Raw genomic sequence first — 21,345 nt, 5'->3', positions numbered from 1 at the left:
CACTCACTGCCCATCAGATACCTAGTACCGTTCCAGTAACTTGCTAACTAGTCCCCGTTGAGATGTCTGACTCATGGTGCCCATCGAAGCGTCCGAGTAGACCAGTTCTCCGGAAGGTTTTCAATGGCCAATCTTTCAGAAGTAGATGGCCTTTCTTCCAAGATGCGTCCCGACAGACTCCAGCCTTTCAGTGAGCAGCCAACTTCATTTTCCATGGAAAGATGATAAACAAGGGCTCCTCTGGTGGAGCCGGGCGTCAATGACTGATGTGGTAGAGAGAAAAGGCAGAGACAAGTTAAAACATGGGAAAAAAGAAATCCTTACTTAGACTGACAGAAGGGTGGGTGTCATCCAGTTTTTGCTTTATGTAATACTATAAGCTAGAGGATTTAAAAAACTTTGTGGGAAAATTATTTCATCTTTTAGCTTCATTTTCCAAGGCCTTTTTGGAGTTCCCATGCATGCTTTCATACACGTCTTGCGATGTTGTTATTCAGTAATAATAATTTATACTAATAAAAACAGAAAATGAATGGGAACAAAAGTATTCCTTACAATCAGCAGGCTTCCCAAGGAAGAGACAAGGGATACATTATTATAACAAATCAGAATTAAAATAAGGAATTCCTTATTTTAATTATGATAAAATTGACTGATAAAACTGACATTTGTTTTTAATGTTCTACCCAGTGTAGGACAAGAAACAAGCAATAAGAATAATGATTTCAGTTGAAGAGACAAAAAATATCTTTATTTGCTAATCTTCAGTGACTAGGTATCCGGAAAAAAAACAACGTTCTCATTAAAAACTGTTCGAATTACTAAAAGTTAAGAGCTCAATGCTCCGTAGATATACTCAGATATCAATAACCTTGCCATGGCAAATGAAGACAGCAGTGCCCCTCCGTTTTAAAAGATTCCCTTGAACAATACAGAAGTGCTCAGGTCTGTCTCCCTGGGAGAGCGAGATACGTAACCTTTGAAACATTTTGCTAAGAGAGACAGCGGGGGGGACAGCCGCCAAAAGAGAGTGATGCTGCCTTGCAAGGGCCGTCTTCAGCTTCCTTTCTAAAAGTATTTAGGTATTAAAATCAAAGCAAAACCAAGCCAACCCCACTGCCACCCTGTGGACTCTGGAGCCCTGGTGGAGCCTGGGTGGGTCACTCACAGAAGGTCCGCCCTTTCTCCGTGGGAGAAAGATGAGAAGCTCTCCTCTCCTAAGGGTTGGAAACTCCAGGGAGCAGTTCTACTCTGTCCTGTAGGGTCACCACATGCATGATCTATTACAGCCATTTGTAATTCATGATAGTCAAAGCGTATCAATTCAAAATAAAAGCAAATAAAAATGAAAACAAAATCCCACACGCGGAACTTTATTAAAAGGTACAACTAAAATCATCTTGAGTATATCTCAACAAATACTAAGTCTCTTGATGGGATATTTCATTAATAGGCGCAAATGTCAATAGCATTGTGATTTGTCAAATAAAACAAGCGGTAAACTTTTCTTCCCAAATCTTGTCTTCTCGATTGATGTAATCTGAAGTAAAAGTTTGAAAGGCTATTTCTTTAAATGGATGTCAAAATCATCTGGAATAACCTGAACTTTTTAAGAATATCCAAAATATATTGTGAGGGGAAGCCAATTTTATGTAAGCTAGGCTATTCCCCTCTGACTGTGAACATATATTTAAGTACATATATGTATGTAAAACAACTATATCTCAGTCCATGACTCTTATTCAAAGATAAGAATAGGTATAGATAAATGAAACAAGACAGAAAGCTGAGGTCATTGTGAACATTTAAAATATCAGATGTAAAAGAAGAAGCAAAATAATTATCTCATAAAAATATTGCAGTAACTGTCTTACAATATGAAAACATAATTCATTTCATATTTATCTTAAGGATAAAAATATACTTTAGGTGAATTAAATAATTACATATGAACATCTAACTCAGTGAAAAACTAACAAAATGAAAATGAACATCAGATAATTTGGAATCCTGGTAAGTTTCTTTGACCTGAAGTAGTACATGTAATAACAAAAGAAAAAGATTCTCATATCGACTTTGTTAAACAATCTAAACAATAAAGAGGAGATCATTAAAGCACACGCTCCAAGAGACTGTTTGAAACAGATAAAATATTAATGACAAGCAGGATAATACAGTAGCATAAATTAGAAGGAAAAACAGCAAGGCACCAAACCGTAAGTAGGCAAAACCTCACAAGAGGAGGTTTGGGTAACACACATAAATATGGAAATTTGTTGAAATTCCTAGTTATCAAATAAATAAAGCGATAATAAGCTACACTAACGCCTAGCGTTGGTGATGTCAATTAGCACAACCTATTGGGGAAGTAATTTGGTAATATGTTTCAAAAGTCATAATTATATTCATTCTGCTTAAAGCACTAAATCTAGGCTTTAAAAAATGTATTTTGAGAAAGTAACTTGGAAAAAAGCATTTTAAAACCCTAACTTTGAAGATGCTCTTGCAGTAACATTTGTAGAATTATATTGTTAATAGCTGGCGCTGACTCATAGCAACTTTATATATAAGAGAGCAAAACGTTGGCTGCACCATCTTCATGATCCTTGATGTGGCCGAATTCACTAGAAACCTGGAAATAACCAAACTGTTTGACCACAGCCAACCCAAACAAGGCGTGTCAAAGTAAGGAAATGCTGTGTAGCAAGTTCTTTGGCCCATTGGACACTGCTTGTTAATTGACAGCTAAATTTTCCCACTATCCCATTTGACCCTTGTGATTTCACTTCCTCTCTATCCTGCTTTCTTAGTTCAAAAGAGAGCCCTCTTTTTGGTGAGGATTCCCATGGTGGATTTACAAAGCTGAAGTGGAACAGAAAGACTCTTGCAAACAACTCCGCGGCTACCCTCTCCTCCCCCTGCTGCCGACAAACCTGTTGTCTCTTGTTTCAGATCAACGCTAGCCGGAGTTCTACCCCACTATTCCCCTGAGATGGTTTGCTGTGGAGTAAACACTATAAAATCCTCATCTTCCTTGGCCAATTTGGCAGCAGTCTTAAAACCCTTCTTTCTAGTGCCTTCTATGAGGTACCCTCTCCATACTCTCCTTTTCTTTGGCCATTTCTCATCTTCCCTTCTCTCCTTGAGTTTTGGAGTTATGGAAGGCCTAGTTTGAGTTCTTTCTCTCATCTCACTCTATAATTTGTCCATCGACAATTGTATCCACTCTCATGGCTTTTGTATCTATAATCTGTATACCCATATAGCTGCTTATTTCCAACCCAGGCTCAAATCCAATTTGATATGTTCTCTAGATTATCATGCAGGTATCTTGAGCTAACACATCCAGAATTGAAAATCCTGACTTTCCCACCCAAAATCTGTCCTTTCCCTCAGTATATCTTGTTTCAATAGATGGTGCCTCCGCCCATATATTTGCTCACCCAACTCCTCCATATCTTCACCCCCCATTTCCAAACATGGTCATGCTACCTCTGCGAGGTGTTGAGTGTGTCCAGTTCTTTCCATTCCAGTTACCACCTTGGCCCAGGCTTCCGTCATCTCCTTCTGAAGTACTGGGTGGCCCTCCAGTGTTAGTTAAGTGGAGTTTTCCATACTTCCATTGGTCTCTAACCTCTTTGAAGGCAAGGGCTGTAATTGAATGGCTATGTATTGAGTATCCTGTTTGGTATTTGGGCAATGTTATGAACTCAATAAATACTAATGGAATAAGTAAATATAATCATTATAGTTATATACAAATTCCGTATGTGATGACTGGAAGGAAATGTGAACAGTTTTAAAAAGCGGTGGAAATGGAATTTTATAAAATATTTCTAGTATTTCTGTTACAGTGTTGGAACGATGAAAACATTCCAGATATATTCGTATGCACAACAGTATGTGATATAACTATGTACTAAGACGTGTGGCGTAGATATAAATGCTAGGATGAAGATGTACACATAGATGAGAGTACAAATCTGTGTTGACGATGAGTAGTAGGACAAACTCGGGGTTCATTGTCATGCTCAGGCTTCCTTGGCAAGGTTGGATTATAGCCCCGTTGACGTTGGACTGAAAGAATCTGCCTTCCTCTCCAGCATGATTCTGTGGCCCAGTTGTTGGGTTTACAAAACGGAAAATTGGGGGGCGACCCTCGAGGACTAGAATAGATGTAGCACGCTGATTAGAGAGCTAGGATAAAGTGGACTGTTGAGTGATAGGAAGTTTGGGCACAGGCCAGAGTACAACAGAAATCCAATTCCCCAGGGCATCGGGGACTTGAGCTCTGCATAGTGGATGCTACGGTTGCCTCTGGTTCTAATCCTAGCTCCCTAATTCTCTTTTTTCCCCTTTCCTGGAGCCCTTGGTATCTGCTCATCATTTTTTTTAAATTGTCTTATTAGGGGTTCATACAACTCTTATCACAATCCGTACATACATCAATTGTGTAAAGCACATTTGTACATTCATTGCCCTCATCATTCTCAAAACATCTGCTCTCCACTTAAGCCCCCGGCATCAGGTCCTCGTTTTTTCCCCTCCTTCCCCTCTCCCACCTCTCTCATGAACCCTTGATAATTTATAAATTATTATTTTGTCATGTCTTGCCCTGTCCAACATCTCCCTTCACCCACTTTTCTGTTGTCCGCCCCCCAGGGAGGAGGTCACATGTAGATCCTTGTAATCGGTTCCCCCTTTCCAACCCACTCTCCCTCTACCCTCCCAGTATCGCCACTCACACCACTGGTCCTGAAGGGATCATCCACCCTGGATTCTCTGTGTTTCCAGTTCCTATCTGTACCAGTGTATACCCTCTGGTCTAGCCAGACTTGCAAGGTAGAATTCGGATCATGATAGTGGGGGGTGGGGGTGGGGCGGGGCAGGAAGCATTTAGGAACTAGAGGAAAGTTGTATTTCTCCTCATTGCTACATCGCACCCTGTCTGGCTCATCTCCTCCCCGAGACCCCTCTGCAAGGGAATCTCCAGTGGCCTACAAATGGGCTTTGGTCTCCACTCCACAATACCCCCCTCATTCGCTATGGTAAGATTTTTTGTTCTGATGATGCCTGATACCTGATCCCTTCGACACCTCGTGATCGCACAGGCTGGTGTGCTTCTTCCATGTGGGCTTTGTTGCTTCTGCCTAGCTTCCTAATTCATAGCCCACCTTCCCACCTCACCCTTTTCATGTATCTGATGCACAAGGGGTCCACCATTGACATTATTAATTTCTTTACACTTTCTTTTCATAAGGAGAACTAACTGCCTGGCCCTTTAGAATGATTCATTTGGGAAGAGACTGCTTTGAGCATATGCTAACGGTTTCTTCTTTTGTCCCTGCCCCCCACCCCCACCCCAAATAACCAACCACAGACACAAATAAAAAGCACCTAAACTTATTTTTAAAGTAGAAGATTTCACAGACTACCTTCTTTAACAGTGATCTAATAATGAAAGTAAAAATGAAAGGTATGACAGATGTATTGTTACAGCTTGGAAATTAAGGTACATGCTCTAAAAGAAACCATGGATCAGAGGAAACAATTTAAATCCTGCCTTTGGAAGGGAAGATTTAACCTCATTTGGTACCACTCTGATTAGACACCAATTCTCTTATGGATAAAATGATTTTAAAGTTTATGTGGGAGACTACACCTGGGTAGTCTAAGAAATGCCAGGAAAATTATGAAAACAAAAATACAGAAGTAGAGACTTTCCTTATGAGCTGTTAAATATTCTTAAAGTCACGCAGTAGTACGAGCTGACAACATTGGAATAGAAGTAGATCAGTAGATAATTGGAACAGAGCAGTGTCTAGAAATAGATTCCAGACATATAGTATTTAATATATGACAAAGTGGTCAGTCAGTTCAGTGGGAAAGGTTTATCTTTTCTTTTTAAAGTAAGTGGTAAAAAAATAAATAAATAAATAAAATAAAGTAAGTGGTTATGACATAGCTGATTAACCATCTGGCTAAAAATAGACTTGGACCCATATTGCCATATCTATACATGAAAATTAATTCCAGATGGATGAAACATTTATGTGTTTTAAAAAATAAAGCAACCAGGATGGCAGAACGGCTTTCTATTTGTCTACTGGGTAGAACTTCTCACCAACACAGGAAACCCTGTATTTGATTCCATAAAAGCACATATTGTAGGGTAAAAGATAGCGCAAACAAAAGTTATAAGACAACCAATAGATTTGGAGAAAGTATATGTCGCACGCATGACAGATAAGGATTAGTATCTATGCTCTGTAGAGAGCTCTTAAAATTGATAAGAAAAGCATACAAAGCAGAAAAATGGTCAGAGAATATGAATACACAATTCACAGTAAGGCACACCAAATTGCTAATAACACAGCTATTTCTTTACATCAGCGATATGCTCTCTGAGAAATTTTCCTTCAGATGGCAGGCCACAGGGTGAGTTCACCAAGGGCTCTGTGATGAATGCGAATGATGGAAAAGATAATGATTTGTTTTCTGTATCTCCTTCTCTGCACAGACCACTGTGACTGTGGTTGGAAGCTTCTTTCCACGACATTCCGCCTGTGTGGTGACTAATGCTGACACCAAGAAGGAGCTCTGCAGGAGCGATGCCCAGGCGAATCAGACCTGCAACTGTACCATCCCCACCAGAGCGCCCTTCAAAGGCACGTGCATGCTTCTGTTGTGTTGTTGCTATCAATTGAAGAAAGCAAGAGAACCTCCTGAGGTCATTGCCCAGGAAGCCTGTCAAGTCACAGGGGACCTGGATAGTTTCAGCCTGTCATAGAGCTCTCTGAGCAACAGAACCTGTAAGAGACCTATCTCTGTATCCGTATCCATATCTAGAGAGAGATTCATGTACTTCAGGGAACTGGCTTGCGCAATTACCAGGTGGACTGCCAAGTTCAAAATTCATAGGCCAGTTGATAAGAAGAGGGAAGAAGTTCTGCCAAAATATCTATTTATCGTCCCGAGGCAAAACATAACCTAGAGAAATGCCCTTCTCCTTCCCCAGGTTTTCAACTGCTTGACTGAGGCCTGCCCACTCTATGGAAGGTAGTTCGCATTATTTGAGATGAACAAATGCAAGCACGTAACATCAACTAGACTAGTGCTTGGCCCAACACCTGGAGATCAGAGCCCAGCCAAGTTGATACATAAAAGTAACCCTCAGACCTTATCATCTCACTCTTCCCCCAACTAACTTCTGGTGATGGCCAGCAGTCCTTATCTTGCAGGTGCAAACTCTGTCCATGTCACCACGTGTCCATCTCCTCTCTGTGTGTCTCTCTCTCTGCCTCTTCACCTCCTTATACTGTACTAGGCTCAGCCTACTCCAGCATGACCTCATATTAACTGATAACATCTCCAAAGACCCTATTTCCAAACAAAGTCAAGTTTATAAGTACCAAGGGCTAAGGATGTCAACCCATGTTGTTGTGGGGGACCGTCTATGACAAGTGCACATCAGCTATATGCCAGGCACTTTGGTGGTGTAAGGGATGACAAAAACCACTGAGCTGAGCCACCACTTACAGTTTATTGTGGGTAGAGACAAGTAACAGGCTATTACAGAGCAGTGTATAAATGCAGGGGGTATAGAAGACTACGGGATGAGCGGTGGGTGGACTTTTGGGGTGGGTCGAGGAAAGCTTCCTGAAGGAAGTGATGTCTAAACAAAACTTAAGAATGAGTGTGGTTGAGCCGGGCCAAAAGGAAGGGGAAGAGAATCCCAAACAGAGAACACACCGTGTAGTAAACACTAGAAGAACCCATAGAAGCAGTGGATGAAGACCCAGGCACCTGAAGTATGGGCAGATGGGAAGAGTGATTGAAAAGTGGAGCCCAAAGAAGGTCACCAAAGGCCATCTTGAGCCATGGGCTTTGCCCTGTGAGCCATGATGAGACATGGAAAAGTTTAAAACTGGAGGTTGGCCCAAGCACAGGTGCAATGTGAGATGGTGTAAACATTCTTCATCCCTCCTATTAGAATGCAAGTGCTAGGCCAGTGGTTGTCAACCTTCCTCATGCCGTTACCCTTTCATACAGTTCCTCTTGTGGGGTGACCCCCAACCATCAAATTATTTTCTTTGATGAAGTCATCACTGTCATTTTGCTACTGCTATGAATCGGGCGACCCCTGTGAAAGGGTCATTCGACCCCCAAAGGGGTCACGACCCACGGGTTGAGAACCGCTATGCTATGCGGACAGGGACGTTATTAGGATAGCCTATGACTGTGCTTGGGACAGTGCCTGGCGAACAGTAGCCGCTTACAAGCCACTAACCCTGCTTGCTGGGTTGGAGGAGGCTAAGAGTGCTGAACGTTCCGCTGGAAGTGATTTGGGGAGGATGACTGTCAGCGCTGCAGTATGGCTGAGGGTGGGAGAGAAGTGGGAAGATTCGAGAGTAGTTTACGAGGTGCCGTGGACAGGACTGAGCATCCCTGAGCCCCTCTGGTGGGGCAGCGGGCAAGCACCAGGCTGTTAACTAAAGGCCGGTGTTTGGACTGCTCCCCAGGTGACAGCTGGGCCGTCAGCATCTGTAAAGGCCTTGGAAACCTATAGGAGTGTCCCTAGGAGTTGGACTTGACATGGAAACGTATCCCCATTTTCCATTTTGCTTTGTACTGACCATGTAGTTAATTTTCATCATTAAAATACAGATCTTGCTCTCTTGTCCAGTAGCTCCTGAAATATTCGAGATCACCTTATCAAACAAGTTGGTGGCTGTCTCAGTTACCTACTGTTGCCCTAACAGAAATATCAAATGTGAGGGTTTTAAATAATAGAAATATATTTTCTCCCTTCTAGAACCTAAGAGTTTGAGGTCTGAGACATGCCTCCATGGCCCCTGCCTTTCCTCTGTGTGTGTTTCTCTTCCATCCCTTCTGCCCTTTTATAATTCAGATGTGATTCGATTTAGAAACAACTCCACTCAGGTCTGATCTAATTAGCATAACAAATAGCAGCCCCATTTTTAAACAAGGTCATACTCATCGGTGGATTAAGGTTTCAACACAATTCAATCTATCACAGGTGCTTCTAGAACTACTACAGATTGCACCCAACTCTTTGCCTCTCTTTCCCTCGATACCCTGCATATCCCAAACAGGCAAGCAAACTCACTCCCCACCTCGTGTACTGAGTCTACCAACAGCCACTGGCAAATCCGTGTCCACCACCCCACCCCCTTTCACCAAATCCTGTTGTCCTTTGGCTATGAAACATTGGGGCAAGTCATCTCTTCCACACAGTCTTGCCAGAATCGGCCCCAATTGTTCCATCTCCTTGGCCCCTCATAGATTTCCCCTCCCATCCCCCATCTGGGTACCTCATTGAGCTCACTCATGATGTTTTCTTAACTGTGATGTCATTGGTGGCTGTGTGTGCGTGTTTCATCTGTTATTTTATCTCTCCCGGGATAACAGGAAATGCTTCTAGAGCAGGATTCCTGATGGTATTTCCAAATCTTGTTTTGTGTGTAGTTGATGCTCAGCAGTATGGCTCTTGCTAGTTTCATCACCGGACACTTGTAGATTCCATTGGAAGGTATTTCCATGGGGCGTACCTCAGTCCTTCCTGTCTATACGTTCATTCTCCTGACATTTATCAAATGTCTGTTTCAATGCTCTTGCTAAGAGGTCATGTCAAACTTTTCAAACCTCCGTGTCTTCTGAACGGAAGATTATCATTTCACATTTACCCACTTTATGTAAGCAGAATTTTATGTGGCATTCTGGCTTGCAGTGTGAATTTTTAGAGCAGCCTCTGAAAGTAAGGGTGCTCAGACTTTTGGATCCACCCACCAATTAATTGATAGTAATAAAATGAGGGGTGCCAACAAAATCCAGCCAACTTCTTATTGTATCAAATAGAGACTTTTTCCAGTACAACCTAATCTCCCAAGCAGCTCTGGTGGCACCGTGGGTTAAGCCTTTGGCTGCCAACTGCAAGGTCAGTGGTGCCAACCTATCAGCTGCTGAAGGAGAAAGACGCGACTGTCTGCTCCCAGACAGATTTACAGACGTGGAAACCATCTGCAGCCATTCTCCTCGGTTCTATAGGGTGGCCATGCGTGGGTCCATGACAGTGCATAGACCTGTTATCCCCATTCATTCATAAAAGAAAGAAAAGAGGAACACCAAGATGAATGACCGTAAAAAAAAACAAAAAACGGCGAATGACCGTGAAAACTTTATCATGGAGTACATGCATGGTTAATGGACGCCTAGGGTAAGAAGGGGGCTGTTTGCGGTTGTGGTAGCCCCAAACCTGGTGAGGATACAGTCACTACCTGGCCAGCTTACAAACCTCCTTCCCAGCCTCCTACCTCCGACTCCCTCTGTCACACTCCCAGAATCTGCATTTTTCCCGTTTTTCCCCCCATGATTCTGATAGGTGAGTGAGTTGGAAGCTCAGTGCCTTGGATACAGTATAGAAGTTAAAGGAGACCCGGGAAACATGACCTCTCTCTGATGCCGACTTCCCACATGGCAGCTTTAGCCCTTTTACTTCATTCTTTTGGGGCTTTTCTAGCCGATGGGTGGGTTTTCCAAAGCACGCCATAAAGAAAACATCCATCGCAGCTCTGGCGAGAGCTGACTCCAAGACCATTGTGGATCCCAGCCCAGGGGAACCACACGTTAGCGTTTGTCAGGTCAATATTTGCAGGGCAGACTTTTCTGGAGGTGCAGGATTTCTCCCTAGCATATTAGTTATCCTGTTCTAGATGCTTTTTGCTCGGTGACTTGTTTTATTTTCATGCGGGCGGCCAATTACAAGCTGAGATAGTGATCCCAGAGAGAGCCTGAGATGTAAATGGGCTGTAAAATGGCTTTTTCCTAGTGATTATCCAGGGGAGGTTTGGAAGACACGTTGGTTCGGGTCTGCGTGGATCGTGTGCTACGCACTTTGGCTGCGAGGTGCAAATGACCCGGGGAAGGGACCACATACTGATTGCAATGTTCAGGAACAGCTGGTGTGCCCCCACCACCACCTCGGTGGAGGAGGCGGAAATATTTATTTATTTTTGCATTCACTGCTGTGCTTGACTCAAGCTGGAATCCACCACAAATGACGTTTCCCCCCTGCTCTTCTCGCCAGATGTCTTAGTTGTCAACGTCGCGTTCTCCTTCGGTGATTGGAGTTTATCAGAGAGATTCAACTTCGCCAACTGCTCATCGTGGGGAGAGTAAGCTTTTTTTGAAATCAAAATATTCTCTCGGTGGTCTTCGCTGATTTATGTGGTTGACTCCTCGATTTCCTAATGAACACTTTTGCAGAGTAGAACTTTCCAAGGAGCCTTTTGGACCATGGCCTAACTGGAGACAGGAGAGCCTCGGAGTTCATTAGCTCAGTGAGCTCCTTCATGCTCTGAGCAGCCAGGGAGTGAACAACTGTGCCTACACATTTGTAACAACAGGAAACTATCTGGGCCTGGAGACCAAGAGGCAGCCTTGAAGTACAGTAGAAGGGGCGGGGCGAAGTTCTTCCCTGACCAGAACGCCTTAGGGAGTTTGGGTGGAGGAGAAAGGAGTGTTGGGAGGTAAGCAGAAGGAGGAGATGAACTTTCTTCACCAAAGGCTCATTCTTTTTTTTCCTTACCATCGTTGACTTCTTAGAGCAGTGGTTCTCAACCTTCCTACTGCCTTGACCCTTTCATACAGGTTCTCATGTTGTGGTGAACCCCCACCATAAAATTATTTTCGTTGCTACTTCGTCACTGTCATTTTCCTACTGTTATGAATCTGGCGACCCCTGTAAAAGGGTCGTTTGATCCCCCCCCAGGGGTCACGACCCACAGGTTGAGAACCACTGCCTTAGGGTCATGGGTTCACTGAGCACTCCCTGCCTTCAAAAGCGAAAGCGAAGGAAATGTCATTCCCCAGTTCCTGACTTCCCCACTGGAAGCTGGGGTGGAAGTCTGTATAGAAACAATGGGCAGCTGTATGATCAGCATCGTTCCAGGTTAGTGGCATGATTGACCCAGTAAATGGATAGCCAATGTGGGCTACTTATGGGCATGGCAAACAGTTACTGTCCTTGTCTCCTAATGGAAAGGCTGGAGGTTTGAGACCACCCAGGGGTGCCTTGGAAAAGAGACCTGGTATGATTTTGAAAAACTCCTAGGGGTTGTGGTTGTGCTCTGAGTCAACTGCAGCTGGTTTGGTGTGGTTGGGGACGCTGATTTCTCTGGGGAAAACCGACTCAAAGGTGAAACTGAACTGGCAGCCTACTCCACACTGTTAGCAGAGGCGTCCCTGCAACTTCCACACACTCTGGAGGCAGGATGATTCAAAGCTGGGTTCAATTATGTCTAAGAAAAATTGAATGAACTGAAGGAGAGAAATGCAAATGTTGATACAGAAGTCTATGGATATAGTGGGGTGGGGGGAGCAGGCCAATTAAATAGCAGTGATAGCTTAATGGGAAGCAAAAGATAGAGATAGAGCCCACCTAATCTCTGGTTCTAGGGGCCAGATAAAAGGAAGTGAGTTGCCACGGTGCCTCAACCAGGTGATGAAGAAGGGAAAGCCAGGTCCAGGTACCGGAAAAGGTGCTTCCTGTTAGCCATGCACCTTGTACCATGTCACACTGGCGGGAAGCCTGGTGACACAGCGGGTTCCACCCAGGACGGCTGACCTTGTGGTTAACAAAGTGAGGCTTTCTTTTCCTGAGTCTTGGAAAGCCACGGGGGCAGTTCTACCCTGTCCTAGTTGGAATTACCTCGATGGCAGTGAGTGAGATTATCTCTGAGGTTTAGAGATGAATGCAAATCACAGACCTGCTTGGCGCTCACCTACGTGCTCAGGTGAACACAGAGCACATTCCCGGATTTCTACTCAGATGAAAACCGTGATTTCTGAAAGTCGGAATCTCGGACGGCTTCAGTCTTTCTTAGAGCATCTACAAAAGACGCACTTGCTCTCTCCTCCAGTACACACTTGCTCTCTCCCCCAGTATGAGGGCCCTTGCTTGCTGCTCAGGTCCCCAGACCCTCCCCAGCCTCCTTTGTGTGTCCAAACCAACCTGAATTTCCGTTTGGATCCTTCCTTCACTAGCTATCCCGAGGGCCTTTCAAGCCCCCCACTCTTATCCATGCATGGCACATCATTTGATTAGGAGACAGTTCTTCCTTAATTTGATTAAAAAGCAACCACTGTCCCCTTGCCCTCTGCTGACCAGGTACCACTTGCTGCCTCCCAGGAGGTTGGCAATGGGACTGTTCCCGTGAGGTGGCATGCTGACCTGGGAGAGGAGGGAGGGAGGGAGGCAGATGGATCCAAGTGGAAGACGTACCTGAGGGTAGACACATAGCAGAAAGATTCAGAAACTGGTTCAGTGGATACCTGTAATCTACTGATGCAGCAGGCGACCCCAACTTCAGGTTTCCATGGTAACACTCCTCCGGGTGTCATTACCTTCTGTCCACCCTGAGAGCCTGCTCAGAGCCCCGACTCAAAATCAGTGCTCTCCCCAGCCTAAAAGGCTTGTCCTCACTCCCCTTTGGTTGATCCCGGTCTGTCCCGGGCCATTTTTCTCCTTCTCGTTTCTTAAATACCTATGCACGATGTCCCAGAGGGAGCATTCTCGGACCAGAGCATCTTCCTAAACACAGGCACTAAGTTGGCTTTCCGTGTTGCCAGGTGCCAGGGATGTATTGGAGCTGGCTGCGCGTGGTGTGCCCGGGAGAGAAAGTGTATCCACCCCTTCACGGCGTGTGATCCTTCTGCTTACAAGAAAAACCAGGTAAAGTGACTTCTCTGGGGTGGCAAGTTGAACCCCAAAGGAATGTGGGTGGTGGTCCCCCCCCACCCCTCACCCCACCGCCTGTCCTCTGTTTTGCCTGCAACCTTTGAATTTCCCACCTATTTCGAAGGTTGAAGGGGTGCTTTTCATTCCAGGAATTGTGTCACGTTGTCCTGGAGACGGGGCCACCATCCAAGATGTCAGGAGGAAAGTTGATGGAGAATAAGACAAGCAGAACCAGCCAGAGCTTCCAGGTCAGAGCCCGTGCTTGTCTGGACACTGGGGAAATCCCCCTTCAAGGGACACGCCCACCCCAGAATGGCTTGGGTTCCTTAAAGAAAAAAACAAAAACAAAAACACAAATTCCTGATTTTAGTTTCCACCAAATTTCTTTTAAAAAAAAAATTTGGCTTTTTAACTAGGTTTCGGTTAATTGGCTCAATACATCAAAGACTGCACACTCACATAAGAGAAACTAAAACTGGGTAATTATGAAAAATGATGTTGTTCTGCAGCACGGGAACATGTAAAGGTGACTTTGCGGCTTGCTTTCTGTGGGGAGTTAGAAGGAAGTGCAGCACACAGCCAGGAGGAGATTTCAGATTTCAGCTCCAACCAAACCACACCTTAAGTACTGCATTTGTGGGAGGGACGGGGTGGGCCACCCAGGCACCAGAGGGAAATGAACCTCGCTCCGTGACTAGGTTTTTTCCTGTACTTTGTAGAAAGGGGCTAACCAGTGGTCGGGGGTGCTCAAACAGAGGGCCAAGAAGATCTACTTCACTGCCCTTCTCGAAAGCAGTTATTGCCCCATGAGCTGACCATAGAAGTCCAGCTGATTTCCTTCTGAGTGCACTGCCACTGAGCTCTGAGGGGATGAGCACGTGGCCAAGTACGTTTCCGGCAGAAGGTAACTGGCCGTGCTTAAAGAGCCCAGAAGCTAAAGCTTGATTCAGGTGGAGTCTATTGAGCACGGACTATCTGGTGGAAAAGCAACACCCAAGGACCAGTTCCGGCTCCCATGAGGTGCCCTCCAGTGGCTTCTGACGCAAAGCAGTCCTGTGTACAATGGAGCAAAACACTGCCCTGCCTGCGCCATCTCTTCACAGTGGCACCTCTGCTTGGGCCTGTTGCGCAGCCACTGTGCTGATCCCATGCCTTGCCTTGGGGCCTTCCTGGTTTTCACTGCCTGGCTCCTCCTGGATCAAGCATTCGGTCCTTCTCCAGGGACTGGTCTCTTGCGACAACAGGTCCAAAGCGCAGGAGACAAAGACTTGCCATCCCGGCTTCTAAGGAGCACTCTGGCTGTCCTTCCAAGACCATGGTCTGCTCGGCTGGCAGTCCACAGCACTTACAATGAAAATCGCAGCCTATCAGCAAACAGCCAACTCCCTCTTCTAATCTGTGGCCTTGATTTGCCCATTTGCTGCTATTTAAAGGTCAAGTGCCAATAAGTAGCACATTTTTAATAATTACCAAAAAGTTGATGGTAACTTTTAGTGAATTAAGCAGAAGGCAAGCACATATGAATAAAAATGAATTATGAAGTTAATTAAAGGCATTCGGATAGCTTGGTATGCAAGTACTATTGCTGGACATGCAAAGATGTTGAGGTTTTATGAAGCGATGGGCTACTTTTTCTTCCTATTGATTGGTGAAAAACTAAGACAGGGATTTGGATCAAAGAGATAATAACTTTTTAAATTAGTAAGCTCTTTATTTTGAGGTAATTGTAGGTTTGCATACAATTGTAAAAAATAATAAGGAGAGACCCAAACCAAACATCCACCATCACAGAGTTGATTCCAACTCGTAGCAGCCCGGTAGGATTCCAAGTCTATAAAGCTTTAATGGAGCAGACAGCCTCCTCTTTGTCCCAAGGAGTGGCTAGTAGGTTTGAACCACTGACCTTGAGGATAGCAGTCCAAGTCTTACTTGATAGCACCACCAGGGCTCCTTACTGAGAGATCCAGGTACCCTTGACCCAGTTTTCCCCAATGGTAAAATAACCCCTCGTAAAACTATAGAACAATATCACAACTCTGTGTCAATAGGCATTGGTAAAAGTCAAGATACAGGACATTCCCACTGACGTAAGAATTCCCCTTTTATAGCTCCCTTCCTGCCTCCCATCTAATTCTGAACTCCTGGCAGCTATAAAAATCTCTTATCCGTTTCTGTAATTTTGTCATTTCAAGATTTTTATATGAATGGAATCAGGCAATATGGACCCTTTGGGAATTGGCTTTGTTTCACTCCACGTCATTCCAGCAGACTCATCCAAGTTGTGTGTTATCACCATCTTATTTTTTACACTTTGCTGAGTAGTGTTCCGGCCAGGCATCTTTTCAACTTACCACAAGAAAGAAAAGGAAAAAAAAAAGAAAAGAAATCTACAGCCCCTCCCCGCTGGCTTTCCTGTGCTTTGCCTTCCTGCACCTGTTGAACGCTGATGCTTCTGTGGGTCACCAGCAGAGCAGGAGGAGCCCAGACAAACACGTCCGTCCTTGAGCGCGTGTCTGAAGATGACCCTCCTTCATTTGGAGAAAGACGTTATCAACAAAAGTTGATACTGGGGGTTGGGGGCTTTTTTCTTTCTTTAGATGACTCAGCAGAACAAAATCTCAAGGCTTGTTGGTGGGGAACAGAGCATTATTTGTCACCGCAGGGAGGTCTTGTGCACTGTAAAGCACTGCTTTCATTTGTCTTTCATTATCATGAAGCATGGGTAACAACATCCGGTTTTCTAGTGTGGCACCTTGTGTTGGCCTTGACTGAAGCACCCAAGCTCTTGGCATCTCTTTTTCTCGAGGAGAAGCCGTGGGAAGCTTTGCTTTCATGCCAGAGCACTGAGGACTTCCCGTAGGCAGCCCCTGGAGACAGGAGATGTACATGGCGCAGATGTCATCCCAAACAGCAATGATGCTCTTCTTGGGTTTCTTCTGGTGAGAGATATTTCTCAAGCACCTACTAGATCAGTGGTTCTCAACCTTCCTACTGCCGTGACCCTTTCATACAGTTCCTCAGGTTGTGGTGACCCCCCCAACCATAAAATTATTTTCATTGCTACTTCATCACTGTCATTTTGCTACTGTTATGAATCAGGTGACCCCTGTGTAAGGATCATTCGACCCCCAAAGGGGTCATGACCCACGGGTTGAGAACCACTGTACTACATCGACACTGTTATACTGAACTGGCTACTGTAGAAAGGATGCACCGTGAATCAGCCACAGCTGTCTCTATCAGGCTCAAGAATCTTCCACACTATTTGAGTAATGAGCTAAAAAATATCAGCATAGGAAGAGTACCATGAAAACCCAGAGAGCCTCTATGTCTTAGGCCTTGTCTTTGTCAACCCTGTATGTCTAGGTCCACTGCCTGGGAGTTAAAAGCACTTAATCAGTGTGGTTGGTTAAGTCTTTGAGTGACGCATAGATTGATTGACAGAGATGGCATTTCGGCCAGCCTTTGGAGGAGCAAGCAGCCTTCAGACATGGATAGATGGAATAGGGAGTCTTCTAAGTAGAGGGACTAGCGTAAGGAAAATTGTAATGGAGTAGGGGGGCAGCTGGGGAGGGAGCAGGAAATTCCAGAGTGCACATTACAGGAATCCCAGAGTAATGCAATTTAGCTGGAGCAGAGGCAGCAGGGAATTATGGGGCATAATTTTAATATGACCTCAGAGCTCAAATGCATAGGGCCTTACATACCAGCTTTAGGAGTTCTGGCTTTATTCTTCAAGAGCAACAGATTATCAATTAAGAGAATTTTTTAAATGTATACATTTGCTTATTCAAGACCATGAACTTGTGAAGTCGGGTCCTTGATTCAACCCAAGTTTGGGCCGGTGAGCCTCATGCCTCATGCCCTTAGTGCTCATCTCTGCACACTGACCAGAGCTATGTGCACTTTCATTGAGCAGAGGGCTGCTTTACGGTTAGCCACCACCAAAATAAGGAAACGAGCTAAGAAATCCACGTTTGCCTTTTAGATGAGAAGTATTTTAGCTAGAAAGGCCTGTCTCCTGCCCCCCTCCCCCATCCTTTCTTCTGTCCTTATCTCCTGCCTCCTTTTCAGGAAACCCATATATTTAATAAGTGAAACTATGTCAAGGACCGTTGGCCCTGCCACCCTGACCACTTTTCCTTCCTCTTCTTAACAATTTGGTGTCTTTACCTGATTCGAGCAGGCGGCTGACCTCACTTTCCTGTTCTCAAGGGAAGGTGGTAAAGATCTACGATAGGATGTTGTTCCAATATTTGTTATCTGCTGTCCCTCGTGCTATGCTTATTGCTGTGGGGCAGTAATAAAACCTATGCAGTCATGTCTCCTGCTCCTGAGGAACTGACAAGCGAGCTGTTCTTTCTTCTTCTTCTTCTATGCACTGTCTCTTCTCTTCCTCCACCTCATTTTGAAGGGGCATTTTAATTTCTCACAGGCAAGCCGAATCAATTCATTAGATGCAGTGGAACTGAATTCCCATCATTCACTCTTAAAAATGTTTCTTGGGCATTTTGGGGCATTTTGGGCATTTCTTGGGCATGTTAGGCAGAGAGGAAAAATGTACCCCTGTGGAGCTGACATGGTAGAACTAGAATACTTGGGGTGAACAGAGATTCATTTTTGTGAAGCAGTGGATTGTACCCAACAGAAAAAGTAATTAGAAAGAATACCAGAATGTACTAAATGGAGTATTGATAACTAACATTTGTTGAGCATGTGCTATGTCCTAACCTCAGCGTATCAACCACTATATGTAAACCTCACGATAGACCTGCTTGTTCCATTTATAGATAAGGACATTTTGGCTTAGTGAGAATAAATAAGTAGTGAAAGGTAGACAAGAGATTGAACCCAGGCAGTCTGACTGCAGAGCCCACAGTTTTAACTACTACTCCGCATTATACCAGAAGCCCTGGTTGAGTGGTTAAGCACTTGATGGACAACTGAAAGGTAGGAAGTTTGAACCTAGTCAAATACTCTATGGGGGGAAAGCCTGTCAGTCTGCTCCCATAAAAATTATTAATATATTTTTAAATACTTTTATTGGGGGCCCTTACATCTCTTTTCACAATCCAAACATTTATCCCGTGTGTCAAGCACATTTTCACATATGCCACCAGAATCATTTTCAAAGTATTCTCTTCCCACTTGAGGCCCTGATATCAGCTACCCATTTCTTCCCCCTCCCTCCCCCCCTACCCTCCCTCACAAACCCTTGATAAGTTATAGATTATTATTTCCATATCTTACATCATCTACCGTCGCCCCTCACCCACTTTTCCATTATTCATCCCCCTGGGAGGGGGTTATAGATTGATCCTTGTGATTGATGCCCACTTTCTCCCCCACCATCCCCTAATCCTCCTGGTATCTCTACTCTCATTATTGGCCCGAGGGGTTTATCTATCCTTGATTCCCTGTGTTGTGGGCTCTTATCTGTAGCAGTGTGCATGCTCTGGTCTAATCCAATTGGTAAGGCAGAATTGAGGTCATGATAATGGGGTGAAGGAAGCATCAAAGAACTAGAGGAAAGTTGTGTGTTTCATTGGTGCTATACTGCACCCTGAGTGACTCATCTCTTCCCTGTGACCCCTCTGTGAGTGGATGTCCTATTGTCTACAGATGCGTTTTGGGTCTCCACTCCATGCACACACACAACCCAATTCACCTTGGGTATGGTTTTGTTTTGGGTCTTAGATGCCTGATACCCGATCCCATTGGCACCTCATGATCACACAGGCTGGTGTGCTTCTTCCATGTGGACTTGGTTGCTTCTCAGCTAGATGGTTGCTTGTGTATCTTCAAGCTTTTAAGACCCTAGATGCTACATCTTTTGGTAGCCGGGCACCATCAGCTTTCTTCACCACATTTGCTTATGCACCCATTTTGTCTTCAGTGATCATGTCAGGAAGGTGAGCATCACAGAATGCCAGCTTATTGGAACAAAGTGCTCTTGTGTTGAGGGAGTACTTGAGTCGAGGCCCAATGTCCATCTGCAAACTTAATTCTTAACATATAGCTATGAGTACACAGTTCTATTCCCCTCTCATTCTATATGTGTTTACATATGTACAGGCCTGTATTTAGGCCTCTATAAATGTCCTTTGCCTCCTGGTTCTCTCCTCTATTTCCTTTTACTTTCCTCTTGTCCTACCATTATGTTCGGCCTTCATTTGGGTTTAGTAATTCCTTGCTGCTACATCCATAAAAATTTTTACTGTTGTTCTTCGGTGACCTTGAATTGGTTCCAACTCTTAGGGACCCTAAGGACAATGGAACAAACACTACTCAGAAGGGTACCCTCTTTACAGTTATTGCTGTTTGAGTCTAATGTTGTAACCAGTGTGAGTCTAATGTTGTAACCAGTGTGGTGCTTCATCTTGAGGGTCTTCCTCTTTGTCACTGACCTCTAGATCAGGGGTTCTCAACCTGAGGGTCGCAACGCCTTTGGGGGTTGAATGACCCTTTCACATGGGGTCACCCGATTCATAACAGTAGCAAAATTACAGTAATGAAGTAGCAACAAGAATTATTTCATGGTTGGGGATGTCAGCACAGCATGAGGAGCTGTATTAAAGGGTCGCAGCAGTAGGAAGGTTGAGAACCACTGCTCTAGATTATCAAGAGTATGATACTCTTAGTGTCTCCTGATAACATGACCAAAGTATCACCATCCTTCTTAGGAGCACTCTGACTACATTTTCCCCAGACAGATTCATGTAGATTTCTGGCAATCCATGACTATTTCAGTATTGTACATCATTACTTAAATTCAAAGATATCGATTCTTCTTTGGTCTACCTTAGACATTGTCCAGATTCCCAGATACATGGCTTTCCCATATGGATGATATTTATAATATTTCTCAATAAAATGATAATGATGTCTCTAAGGTGGTTCAGGGACATATATAAACCAAAGATATATGAATGGATTTTGAGCTCACTTAATTGTAGCCTTAATCTAAGCACAATTATTATTAGGACGTGGTCCTATTCCATACTTGCCCTCATGTAGAGATCACTGAAGATACAGATGTCATAGAAAAGTGTGGTGAAGAAATCATTGGTGCCTGTCAGAAAGAATAGCATTCGTTCATCTGAACGAAATCTGCACAGAGAAGCACACAAAACTGTGTGATCCAAGGTTTGTAAATAATAAAATCCAAGACCAAAGGAAGGAACAATTTGAAGAGGTACCCCCACCCCAAAACACACACACACACACAATGGAAAAAAGCTCTGTTGGGTGAAGCTTTTGTAGTACACATTTTCCCCACTAGGCAAGCATTCAGCAACTCATTCTGAGCTAGTGCACCCGGTGGCATCTCTTGGGAAGGTTCTCCCTGGTACAGCGAATTTTTTGTAAAAAGCAGTTTCTCTTGAACCTCGTTTTTTGTGATGGTCAATTTAAGAGAACAGCATGCAGCTGTGAAATTTTGTTTCCTGCTCAGGAGAAATGTTATGATGTTGAACACAGCTTACCAGGACAGCACTATGCGAAAAACTCAAGTGGACGAGTGGTTTTCTCGTTTCAAAAACAATGGACCATTGAAGAGATGGGGACGTTATCTGGACTGTCTTAGA

The 21,345-nt window shown here is 44.3% G+C and overlaps 1 protein-coding gene across 1 annotated transcript in view; it reads left to right on the top strand.

Annotated features, from left to right (window-relative positions):
* The window catches only part of PLXNC1 (plexin C1), a 207,800-nt gene that overhangs the window by 80,931 nt on the left and 105,524 nt on the right, over positions 1–21,345 (top strand). The window contains exons 7-10 of the mRNA XM_045291393.1: positions 6,521–6,668; positions 11,108–11,195; positions 13,651–13,753; positions 13,909–14,007. Of these exons, the coding sequence (XP_045147328.1) occupies positions 6,521–6,668; positions 11,108–11,195; positions 13,651–13,753; positions 13,909–14,007 (438 nt within the window). The remainder of the gene's footprint in view (positions 1–6,520; positions 6,669–11,107; positions 11,196–13,650; positions 13,754–13,908; positions 14,008–21,345) is intronic.

This window comes from Echinops telfairi, unplaced genomic scaffold (genome assembly GCF_000313985.2).
Source record: "Echinops telfairi isolate 266 unplaced genomic scaffold, ASM31398v2 ScPeMD7_2;HRSCAF=8, whole genome shotgun sequence".
Lineage (NCBI taxonomy): Eukaryota > Metazoa > Chordata > Mammalia > Afrosoricida > Tenrecidae > Echinops > Echinops telfairi.
This window is presented reverse-complemented; position numbering and strand designations above follow the sequence as displayed.